Source organism: Triturus cristatus, chromosome 2_1 (genome assembly GCF_964204655.1).
Source record: "Triturus cristatus chromosome 2_1, aTriCri1.1, whole genome shotgun sequence".
NCBI classification, from domain to species: Eukaryota; Metazoa; Chordata; class Amphibia; order Caudata; family Salamandridae; genus Triturus; species Triturus cristatus.
Genome location: NC_140581.1, coordinates 766085092 through 766097792, shown reverse-complemented (window position 1 = coordinate 766097792; position 12701 = coordinate 766085092). Strand labels below are relative to the sequence as shown.

The window sequence follows — 12701 nt, the reverse complement described above, 5'->3', positions numbered from 1 at the left end:
TACATTCGAAACCAGGAACTGTTGGCAGCCATTTTGTGCCTCGGTAGAAGCAAGGCTGATTAAGTAAGGGAAATAAGTGTGAGAAAGATGTAAAGGGGGCAGGGTAGAAATACTCCGACACTCTAGTGTTGCTTAGGGGGTCCCAGAAGGACCCCCTGGGCCCCCTTTTTTAAAAAAAATAAAAAACGGCAAAATGCACGCAGGGTGCGTGGATCCGGCTGAAAAAACAAACAAGAAGTTTGGGCTTCCATGCTTCGTTAATAATTAGCACCTGGTTGGGCCAAATCCCGGGGACAAAATCTTTATATATTAATGGGGGAGGGGGGCTGCGTGGTCCCCCTCCTGGAGCCCTTGAGGGCCCTGGAGACCGCCACCCCCCAGGGCCGGCTCCTACAGTGTCCTGGGGTGCCCACCCCCAGGACACTGTTTGCTATGAGAGGACGGGAGTCTCCCACCCTCCCATAGCAAACTTCGTTAGGATTTTCGTTTAGGATTTTGAAAGAGAGCAGGGAAACCTGCTCTCTTTCAAAATCCAAACGATATTGCTTTTCCACACGGGGAGCTGCATGTTAGCAGCTCCCCATGTGGAAAAGCAATGCCGGCTCCCGAAGGACGTGGGGAGCCGGCTGGGACCTTGGGGGGGGGGGGGGGGGGTTGGGGCTCTCCCCACGGTCGCCAACGTTTTTTTATAAGCCCCAGGGGATGGGGTCCCTGGGGATAATAAAAATTAGTGATTGCTATTTTTTATTTATTTTTTAACTGTAAAATTAGGAGTCGCGCATCCAAACGCGTTGGGTGCACGATTTCTCTCGTGTAGGGTGCGCGGTTCCTAACGCCTTGGGTGCACGACTCCAAGGGAAAAAAAAAACTGAAATTTTTGGGAGATTTTAAATGTAAACTATTTCGCGGGATTCGCACACCCACCGCGTCATACACGCATATGACGTATCGTGGAAGCGAGCAAGCATCGCGTAACGTGCATCGTATGTGTCGCGTATAGGCTTGGAGTCGCGCACCGGTCGCATTGCAATCGCACACCAAACACGTACCCAACGCATACCGTACATGGATGCTTTCGCGCAGGGATAGAGAATGGTGCGCGAATCCCCAAAAAATTAAAAATAAATAAATAGGGGGGGGGGGGGGAAATATTTAAAAAGAGTTAGAAAATATAGTTTAAAAAATATTTTTTTTAAAGTTACAATTTTAAAAAATACAAAATAAAAACATAATATTTTGTAATTTGTAAAAGAATTAATTGAAAAGTTAAAAATGGTGATAAAATATTTACAAAAAAAATTAGAGGAATTGACACACTGAAATAGAAACATTTAGAAATCCAATGAAAATCATTAAACATCATAGCTTTAGAGATAAGTTATAGATAGGAATTCGCATTTAAAAAAACTTTGAAATTCACTGAAAAAACCATAGGTTTCTTGGGCGTTGTAGTAAGCAGGACATTTCCCCTCGTACAAAACCCTAGTTATAGTTAGTTCAGCTAACTTTAACTCGCACCCCCCGCAATGCACTGCTGATGACGTCACATATTACATCACTCATGACATGGTCAGTGACATCTCATGACATCACTGATGACGTCATCCATGCAATAAATTAGTGCATCTTCTCACACCCTAATATAACCTTTGATACACCGACTCAAAATTTCAGACTGCCATTCTCAAAACCATAGATACTCCAATACCAATAACTACATACCCACTCATTGACTCTTAGGTCTACTCACACATCCAATCACTCATACTTACAGTCACTTAGTACAGGACTATCATATGCACTTATACGCCTATATAGACACTCACACACCGCTAATCCATAGAGATACTCACACACCTAGTCAGTCATGCAAATAATTAATCACACTCCCATTTACTCACCTATACACACACACACACACACACACAAGTTCACTTACTCATAAAAATAGTACCACATTCTTACGCTCTTATACACTTACTGGTACAAGCACACACTCATCCATACACTCTCACATATAGCCAGTTATATACTCTTACACATATAAACTTCCTTTCACATATGTAGTTACTCACACATGTACCATTGAGATATACATTCAATCACTAACGCACCCATACATACACTCACCCAACCATACAGTCCATTACAGATGCACTCTTAAAACCATGCACCCATAGAATCACCCACTCACACATCTATGCACAGTCATACACACCCCACCCACACAAACACTCAGGCACCAATACAGATACTCAGACAACCAATCAATAACCCATATAGACACTCGTATAGCTATTCACAAAACCATGCAGCCACTTATACACCAACAAACACAGATACAGACATTCACACAGTTTAGTCACTAGTCTGCAGTAAGATACGTTTAATGACTCGCATAGAGTCAGTCACGCACCTACAAAATCATCCATTCACACACTTATACACCCACTCATTCTTCCATAGGCCTTTCCCTATATATATTAAACATTTAAACTTTACAGAAACACAGACTCACTGGATGACGTCATCAGTGATGTCATTTGAGATGTCATCAGTGATGTCACTGACCATGTCATGAGTGATGTGACGTCATCAGCAGTGCATTGCGCGGGCGCGAGTTATAGTTAGCTGAACTAACTATAACGGGGGAATTTCTAGGGTTTTGTACGAGGGAAATGTCCAGCTAACTATAACGCCCCTGAAACCTGTGGGTTTTTTTAGTGATTATATTCACTTAAAAAAAAACCATAGGTTTCACACGTTATAGTTAGAACTATAACTTGCGCGCCCACAATAAACTGCTGATGACGTCACATATTACATCACTCATGACATGGTCAGTGACATCACTCTTCACATCAATGATGACATCTGAAATGACACATTGTGGATTGCGGTCGCGCAAGTTATAGTTACCTGATCTAACTATAACGTGGAATTTCATTGGTTTTTTACGAGTGAAATGTACAGCTAACTATAACATGTGTGAAACCTATGGTTTTTTAAGTGAATTTGCAAGGTTTTTTAAATGCTAATTCCTAACTATAACGTGTGTGAAACCTATGGTTTTTTCAGTGAATTTGTACGGTTTTTTAAATGCTAAGTTATGTATTTATTTTTTATTCTGGTTTTTCACCATGCGTGCGCTGTGGGCACTCGGTGCGCTTCACGCACCGAGCGCCCACGTTGCGCAGTTCATACCGTGCGCGCCTCGCCTTTTTTTTTTTTTTTACACAGTAACAATTTTTTTTTCTCCCTTGCGGGTCCTACAATTTATTTAATAAATGTGATTGTTATTTCGTTTTTTTTTATTTTTTATTTTTTTTGACGTGCGCGTACGGCAAGCTTACCGTAAGCGCACGGAGCGCGCTTACAGACATATATATTGATTTAAATGCTATTTTCTCAGGACCTACTGAACAGATTTACACCAGACCTGCAAAAGGCACATCTCTGACCTGAGGACTACCTCTCTGCCAAATTTCAAGTAATTCTGTTCAGCCGTTCGGGCTGTAGCTCGGACTAAAGGTCCTATGGGAAAATGCATGGGGAAAACGCGTTTTGGGACCCCCCCTTTTTCTCAGCCCCCGCTGGACGTATCACCCCGAGACTTTCAGGGTAGGAGCTGAACGGAGCGCCCCATTAGTTTTGAAAATTTCGCGAGGATTCGTCAACCGGCGCCAAAGTTATTCAAAATAGAATTTTGAGATTTCCTATGGAAACTCGGTCCTAACTATAACTATCTACTGGCGACCGCCAGTAGATAATATATATACACATACATATATACACACACACACACACACACACATATATATCTGAAAATTAAAATCACTAGTTTTATCCTCAAACTAGTGTTCCATAAAGGTAACACTGGAGACACTGCATGTCTTTTTGCATCTTCGGTTTTTCAGTGGCTCATTTATTGTTAACAGTGCTAACACCTACCTTGAACAACATTGCTGCTCATCCAAACAGACTAGACACAACCTGTGAAAATCTATTAGTGAAAACCATAGCAGGCACCTTGGAAATCGCATGCTTAGTTTCAGAAACAAATATTTGTAAAAAGGTCTGATTAAATAATAATTCTGGTTAAGACACGATTCACAGAAAACATTTTGCAAACCAGTCAGTGTTGAACCAAAAATTAGGGCTGCGCTCAATAGGTCTAGAGCAGCCTATAATGTTGCACTGAGAATAGGCAAAGAAAAATTATGATCCTCTGATTAATACTAATTGTATAAATCCTCCGTTTAATACCACTTCTAGAAAAACACTCAATGTATTGTTCTAATAGCATGATAATAACATTCACGAGCAGGCATGTGACTATATAACTTCATTAGCATGTACTAGGAATGACATTTTTAAAGGGCATTGTCTCAAATACAAATTTTAATCATTCCAGTCTTTACTTTTTTGCATTTATGTTCTTGCGCATAAACAGCTTTAATTTCCCCGATAGTGGAAGATACGTCAATGGCTTTGAAGTGGCAGACTTAATTATATATTTTCAGGAGAATAACTGGTTGGGACAGAAACATTTCCTAAAGAATAACTTTTCTTCCCTTTGAATTACCTTTAGAAAATCCAAGTTTTGGCCTAGGTAGGAAGTTTAGAAGGCAATGAACCATAAAAACTCATGTGTCTTGACCTTCAGCAACATGTTCAATGTCAAGGTTGTATTTTGAAGCCTATCTTGCATACCATTCATTTGGTACAATAAGGTAAACCAGTAGTCTTAATTGCCTACTCCTTAATCTAAGTCATCTGACCGTCAGATTTTGGTAAAACTGTGAGATACTCATTTAAGATGACATCATTGGTTGTATGGCCTGGATTGGATTCCTCAAATGTGGAATGCCTCCAATTTTGACACATTAGAGCATTAGTGAAACTTAGTTATTCGATTTTGTTACCAGTTGTCCAAGTACCTTACTGCAGAGGAAAAACTTCCAAGAATTAAATGCAACTGGGAAAACATGCTGCATGTCCAGCTTCAACCAATGACAGAGGCCTACAAATACTGTACCTTTAAGAGCAAACGAACAAGAGCCATTGCAAAACCAAATTCATTAACTTCTAGCTTTGATTTACAAGATGGAAAAAAAAGAGATAGGGGGGGGGGGATGCCTTAATATCAGCCATTGCTTATTAGAGGGGGCTGCATTCCAGTCCATCGTTATTTTCCCTCCACTTCAGATAGCGAGGAGCAAAACAGGGATGTATATAATAACAGCTGAGGCCAAAAAAAAAAAAAAAAAAAAAAAAAAAAAAAAAAAAAAAAAAAAAACCACCACACAGGCCATGATGCTATAGACAGGATCCCCAATAAACCCAAAGACGTTTCTGTCTCTGAAGAATCACCGTGGAGTTGCAGTACGAGTTCAATCGCAGTCAGCAAGGGACCCATGTTGGGGCAGGTATCTTGTACGCAGGTTTCTGTGCCATTTTTAAATGTTTGGGCTTACCCATTATTCTGTGTTTCAGAGATCTCAAACTATGGTAAACTAATTAAGTTAAAGTCTCACTTTGTTACTACTTGATATTAATTTAATTCCTGATGATGCAAACTGCCATTGTATGTAGTGGGCTACAGTAGACAATTCACTACACAATGTTAAATATAAAGGGACTGATCAGGGTTCATTAGAAACAGACAGGCTAGGAAAACGTAATGCAGTCGGTGAAAGTGTTTGATATGCCAGAACTGACCATCCTTCTCACGCTAGATGCAGAAAAGGCTTTTTACCGGTTTGATGGGCAGTTTCTCCGAGAGTCCTCTCAAACTCGGCAGGGTCCTCATAGGATTACCTATTTGCTGGCCTATTACGAAATCCCAAGTATTAAGACTCAATGGAGCCCTTTACTCGCAAATTCCCCTTTGCAGGAGTACCAAACAGGGATGTCCTCTATCCCCGTTAATTTTTGCACTCACAATGGAGCTACTAGTCCATTGACTAGAAACAAACCCTGGGATGCGAGGGCTCGAGGTAGATGGAGAGCATTGTAAACTACCACCCTTTGCGGATGATGTATTGTGCTTCCTGACATGTCCAGATACATCCCTCTCACTTCTGCTGGATGAATTAAAACAATATGAAGCAGTCTTGGGCTTTTGTATTTACTATGCGAAGTCTACAGGCATGCAGGTTGTGCTGTGTAGTAAACTAGCACTAAAAGTTCATGGCAAATGCGGAAATGTCCATTTGCAAGCGACTACTTGCATAAAAGTATCTTGCCATGTGCAACCAGGGTGTTACAACGAGAAACAGAATTTAAATATTGTAAGGGCAGCCATACGCATTGTGTCTCAATTTTAACACTTTATTTGAATCTCCAGCTTTACTCTGGTTTACATAGCAGTGTAGCCTCATTTTCCATGTCAGCTCTTTGTCTCCATGTCATTTACATGGACTTTCCTGCACGCTTTGAAAAAAAAAAAAAAAAAAAAAAAGTGCACTTGTGCTGAATAATACCACAACCACATGTCTGCACTCTAACCGTCTACTAAGCCACTTTTAGTAGTTTTCCACTTTAAAAAAAAAAATCACAGCAGTTGAAAAATTGCTTCTGATGAATAACACGTTGGGTAACAAAGGCGCCAAGAGCTTTTGTAAAACTACTGCTTCCTAGCTGTGATGCTCAGAGTGAGTAAAATTATGTATAGCATGTCATGGCTGGTAGGAGGGAGACAACTAGCAAAGAAAGCAATAGATCTAACTTAGGACAGATCCAAATACTTGTTAGAGCATAGTCACCATTTTACTTTGCAACTGGATTACCTTCTCGCGGGGTTGGAATGGATTTTCCAAGTCATGAGCAAATCCAGCTTGTAATTCAATTAGAACGTGTTCGTGGGGTGTACAGCAGCAGCTTTAAATAAATGGCAGCAGGTTTTAATGCAATTATTTCTAACTGATTAGATATGCTGCCAGGAAAATTCCATCGCAAGGGTAGAGGATTTACGGCTTGGAATGTTGGCAGTAATTTCAACAACAGTTTCCTAAAACATGAAGGGGTGCTAAATGTAAAGCAAAATGTTCTTACCCACCTAACTCCTTCCTTGTACAGGATTTCAAACCAAAGATAATACTCCGCATTTAAAAACATGGTCGCCTCAAGAACAACTAGCTGCTCTGTGGTTCGGTGGAAAAACCTGCACAATGCACCTTTCTTCCAAACAGTAGTGCAACCACTTCTACTCCTAGTAAAATTGCATGGGTATTTTTATTTGCAAAATAGCATATTTGGAAAGGACTATGTGAATCCCCTACACACTACTGGTTTTACAATTGATGTTTTCGCCACTAAGACAAAAATAAGGGATAACCTTTATTTTCAAAGGCAAGCGGGACATTTATGTAAAATAAGACTGTTAAATGTGTATTTTTAAAGCTCCATTCATAGACACGTGTCAGTTATCTTGCAAGTTAACACCATTTTGAAAATGATTTTACTTTAGACAGAACATTTCTGAACATGTGCCATTAAAAGTTCGGCTGACTACTTTGTGTCAACTGAAAAAAATGTCAGTACTTCATCGGAGCAATGCTCGTTAACTATATGTGCCCATTGTGTCACTTTAGTAAGAAAATCAAAACTGTGTCAAAGAACCTGCAGATACTAACTGACTATTCACACATCCCCTTAATAAGTGGTAAGTCGCTCCCTCCCTCCGGGCTTCCACCCTTACTGGGAACACCACAAACACAAAGGGTGGCCATTTCACATAACAGACACTTGGCATGCAGCAGAGATAAAAGAAAAAGGAGTTGTAACTATTTTTTCTTACAGCAAAGGGCCCCTAAATTAAAGACAGACGGAGGAGATCTAAATGTGTCCTTGAGAAGCTAAGAGTATTCCTTCAAGGACTTCTTGGCGACCTTGTGAATTAACAGCCAGGTATCCTGAGGTGATCCCAGCAACACTCAACAGGTCCATGCACAGTCACATATCACAGACCTATGACAATTGTATTACTCATACAACAGTCACAACACCCTCAAGCGTTAACAAGAACTCTGCATCACAAGAGAAGCTTAAATATTGATTACAGGCACTGTTCCAACCTGGCTAAATGCTTGAAGCTGGTGAGTTAAGAGGTTGCTGTTGAAATGACATCACCTTGAGAGTAGATTTGACGCTGTGCAAATGCAAAGAGTGGGGGAAAAAAATTGCCTCTTAATTGAGAAGCAATCAAATAACCAAATTATTGGCCAGTACCCCTATTGCCACCAAGTCAAGCTGAAGTATTGGGGGTGGGGTGAGGTGGTGGCACAATATTATTCTTGCTTTGTCAAGTAGAACAAAAATAATATATATTACACACACACGTCTGCGTAACTTTACTCTAACACTCCTCCTTCCACAAGGAAACAACTGCATCAGACACGAACGAAAGGCATGTGCAAGCTTTGGGAGACTGGGCGACCTGTCCACATTTTGACGCACATTTTTATTTTCAGTAGGAGCGTCCCATTTTTTCTACAGACAGTTATGGTGCCCAGCTGAAGAAAATATTACTGACAATGAAAATTGCACAACTGGTTACTCTAATTGGTCTGAACCATAAGTGAATAACCCCGATGCTGCAGTCGCTGTGAACCTAACTGTTGTTCTCCTGCACATAGTGCAGACTTGGTACCCAGCAAAATACCAGCAGCGTTTCTTCAAGGTTCCATTGGGGCAGCTGCAAGGACTCATACTGCTAGAATTCAGTAGCTTTCTCATTCACCTAGGAAAAGGCAAACGCTAAAAATCAAGAAATTTGCAAATCCGCTGTGGACAAAGAATCTACAAGACAACTGTTTATTATCAAACATTAGCCATCAGTATCCTAAATCACACCTATACTAATGTAGGATGCAAACAAACTGGGTTTTACATATGTATCCTTATCAAAAAGGAACAATTTTTGTTAAACTGCCAAGATACAGTAACTCCAAAGCTTTTCCTAAAACCAACGTTATACCTATTCAGTAGAAATATGGCCACCGTGCCACATATAGCAAGCCAGAGGAATGAAACCTTTCCAGTATTAAAAACAAACTGCAGTGCGTGTACACGACACAAAAGAAAAAAAAAAGCCTTAAGAAAAATGAAGCACAGAACACAGCATCGTTAGTGTCCGGCCCTTGGGAGCCTGCTAAGTAACCGGATGCAAGAACTATGAATAGTTAGCAGCAGAAGATGGATCTCCAGGGAGACAAGCCAATCCTCAATGATGAGCTCATGAAGACTCCCAGCTCTTTCATGGGCCGCTCGGGGAAGTTCATTTGGGAGACTGGTGTGGGAGGGTCATCGGTGACATCTAACGGCAGCGAGTTATTTCCAATACAACTCAAGATTAGCATCCTGCCGAGAGCATGGGAAAACTCAGACAAGAGCTTCAATTAGACGTTGGGACTAGACGGAAGAAAAAAAAAAAAAAAAAGCTTCATTGATAACAGATTCGCGCTCATTCTAGGATCATGGAGCTGTGAACATAATGCAGATTTAGATGGAGCAAGGGCATTTACTGCCCCGATAGTGCGACTGAGATGAACCAAACACCTCACAACGTCTTGTCACAGCAAAAAAATCAAGGATAGAGTTTATAACTGAAATCTGCAACCGCTACCCAAAATACCAGTACAAAATATATTCCTTGTACCGCAAAAGGTCTTCCTCATTAAGCAATATTGGCACTTGTTTTGAACTACAACAGGCGAATATTTAGATGCAAGGGTCACTCTTTTCTCCTGCTGTTCTCCAAAGCGCAGTATGGGCTATTACACAGTTAAAACAGAGTACTGGGCAATATGCAGTTCAAGTAAAAAAAAAAAAATAGAAAACTCAGAACTGCACCCTCAGACAACAAAATGCACCAAACTACTAGCAAACAACATGAAAGCCAAAGCACATAAACGGGTATCAAGTTAAAGCGTTCATTGAGTAGTCACTTAACTAACCAGACTGATCAGAATGTTCTTCCGGCACCCAACTGCACTTGGCTATTATGTGTATCAGCAATTAAATGGTGTTTAATTCCACGACCAGGCAGCATATAACCTACATTGCATGGTCATTACTGACCCATTGATAGTAAACTAACTCTAAGAGAACACAGTAAACCAGCCAATGGGTGCCATGTCGGTGTTGTCACTTCAGGATTGAATAACTATGTATAATTCTCACATGTCATCTCAAACAAATACTAAACGTCCATCTCAATTCCTCCATGTTGTCCCGGAAGGACTCTGCACACCCCGTGCAATTTTATAACAAATATAGCACATGAACAAACCGTAACAGATGCAAACACACACACGTGACCCTGCACCTGCTCGGTCATCAATGCGATGTCTGCACATCCCATTTCAGCCAACTGACACGATAGCTGTCCTTCATGCCCCATGCAATCAGCAATACATGGCGTACCACTTTATTCTGCAACTTCTACATGCGGATCTTCCACATTCTAGGACATGGCCCTCCACTTACACGACTGCATGTACAACAAACTCAGGACGGTACCTTCTGCTCACGTTGCACAAACCATGTATTAAGTGACAAACGCAGTATCACTGCTATGCGCATACTTCTAAATGCGGTCTAATGCACCCTTGTAATTATGGCTATGTGGCAGGTTCAAACACACTTGGAGGTATCCGCAAACATGAGTTTAAAGACATATCAGATTCCTAACCACCAGACAACCCCACTCCCTCCACGATTAGGGTGGCATCTACACCCACCTATACATGACTCATATCCTCAGCGTGGCACTGCCGTCCTCTAGCCAACCTACACCAAAAGATCGCTATACTCGGTACTGTGCCTCTACTACTGGGCATTCCTACTTACCTTCGCCTGCCCGTGTCTCTTCGCTCTGCACCGGTCCTCTATTCCTTTGTCTGTCATGAATACACTACACATTGCGCATAGGATGCTCCCCGAGCATTGTATGGGTAGAGGCACAGACCAGACCCACGTCTCTGCCTCTATCGGGTGACCTCCCCATCGCGATCAACATCTCTCCATCATCCACCCTCAGCATGCCCTGATCGCAGCCTCACCTTCTCCAGCTCATCGTGCAGCTCGGCCAAGCTGGGACGCAGCAGCTTCTCGCCCAGGTCGGCGGCAGTGTGCCGGTAGTGGTCGATGCGGGGCACGGCATCGATGGTGTTGTGTCCGAAGGTACGCATATAGTAGGTGTTTGTGTGCGTGTCATAGTAGTAGTGATGCTGACCGCCCGAGTGCTGGCTGCCGGCCTCGCTCAGCGCTGTGTCCCCGTTCTGAAAGCTCACCCCGCCGTGCGCCGGGGGCTCCGGAGAGTCACCGCCGCTGTCCCGGTCCGCCGGGTCCACGAAGTTGACATGAAACCGGCCCTTGGCCTCGTCGTCTCGGGCCTTTGGGGCTCCCCCCTCCGTCACCGGGTCCACCTGGAAACGGCTCTGGCTGGGCGTGGGTCCGAGGGGCCGGTTGGGCCCGTCGCCGGTGCCTACGGCAAGCAGTTCCTCCTCGCCTGGGGCCAGCGGGGCCTGGGCGCTGCCCGGCTCCTCCATGCTGCTGGTGCGGCGGCTACTCGGGAGGTCTGCGGTGCTGTGTGCCTCTCCCCGTCCTCCCCTCGCCGCAGGTAACAGCTGCACCTCCTGCTGCACACCTGAGCCGGCTCAGCGCGCCTCCTGAGGGAGCATCCCGCGCTCAGAGCCCAGGCGGGGAAGGGCACGGGCTGTGTCGGCAGATGCTCAGACACAAAGACGCTCTCCGCGCCTCTGCGCACATGTACAGGGAAGGGATGAGGTAGCGGCGTCCGCCTCTTCTGACAGCGCCGCGCTTAGAGCTCCCGCCTCTGTCCCGGGAATGAATACCACACACACACTCCTGCAGGGCTGCCGCGGCTCCTGGCCTTTTAAAGAGAGCGGCTGGGAGAAGGAAAGGAAGGACCGCGAAAGCCTGTCGGCGCAGGACGCCTCCCCCTGCAGCCCTCCCTCCTCTCTGCCACCGCCCCTCCTCAGTCGGAGCTCTGGATGCTGCTGTCTCCTGGGCCCCTCCCCGGATTCCGGGCGGTCCTCCCGCGCTTCTCTTCCTCCTCCTTTCACGTAGCAAAAAAAAACTTGTCAAAACTCCATGTCGGTTTACTTCTCCGTGAAGTATCGCGGGAGCGGGGCTGCGGTAGGGCAGGAGTGGCAGAAGCGCCGTGGCGCGCACACGGGGATGCCGCAGGCCACCGCCAGGAAGGGAAGGGCGCGGCCCGTAGACAATAGCTCTGCAGCTGTCGCCGCCTTTCTGCTCATCCACACCGTCACCGGAGGCGATGAGGCGCCGGGGCCGGAAGGCATCGGGGTGGTGCGGCAGCAGACTTCGAGAGACGCTTCATACACCGGAACCGTCAGGCAGCCTCTTAAACCGGACCCCGGCCTTTAACCAGCCCCTGCCAGACTACATGCGGGCCTCGACACCTGGAAGGACACCCTGCGAAGTTTCAAACCTTGGGCTTCTGGTCTCGCTCTCGTAGTTCTGCACCGTGACTTTAACCTGTTCGAATTTTCTCTTTATTTCGTTGAAAACTCAAAGTTTTAGAGAATGTATGACCATTAACCCGTTTTACTTTATACGGTCTAGAACGTTGCTTTCAATAATCGTTTTGAAAAGAGGAACTTCAGTACTGGTTTAGATCTATGGTATTTGAAAATTACAGTGCTTAAGAA

At 43.9% G+C, this 12701-nt stretch overlaps 1 protein-coding gene across 1 annotated transcript in view; it reads right to left on the bottom strand.

Moving 5' to 3' along the window:
- SLC12A2 (solute carrier family 12 member 2) overlaps positions 1-12309 on the bottom strand; it is a 345212-nt gene extending 332903 nt beyond the window's left edge. Inside the window, exon 1 of the mRNA XM_085632709.1 lies at positions 11067-12309. Within this exon, the coding sequence (XP_085488835.1) occupies positions 11067-11555 (489 nt within the window). The 5' untranslated portion in view covers positions 11556-12309. The remainder of the gene's footprint in view (positions 1-11066) is intronic.
- Positions 12310-12701: the final 392 nt, after the last annotated feature.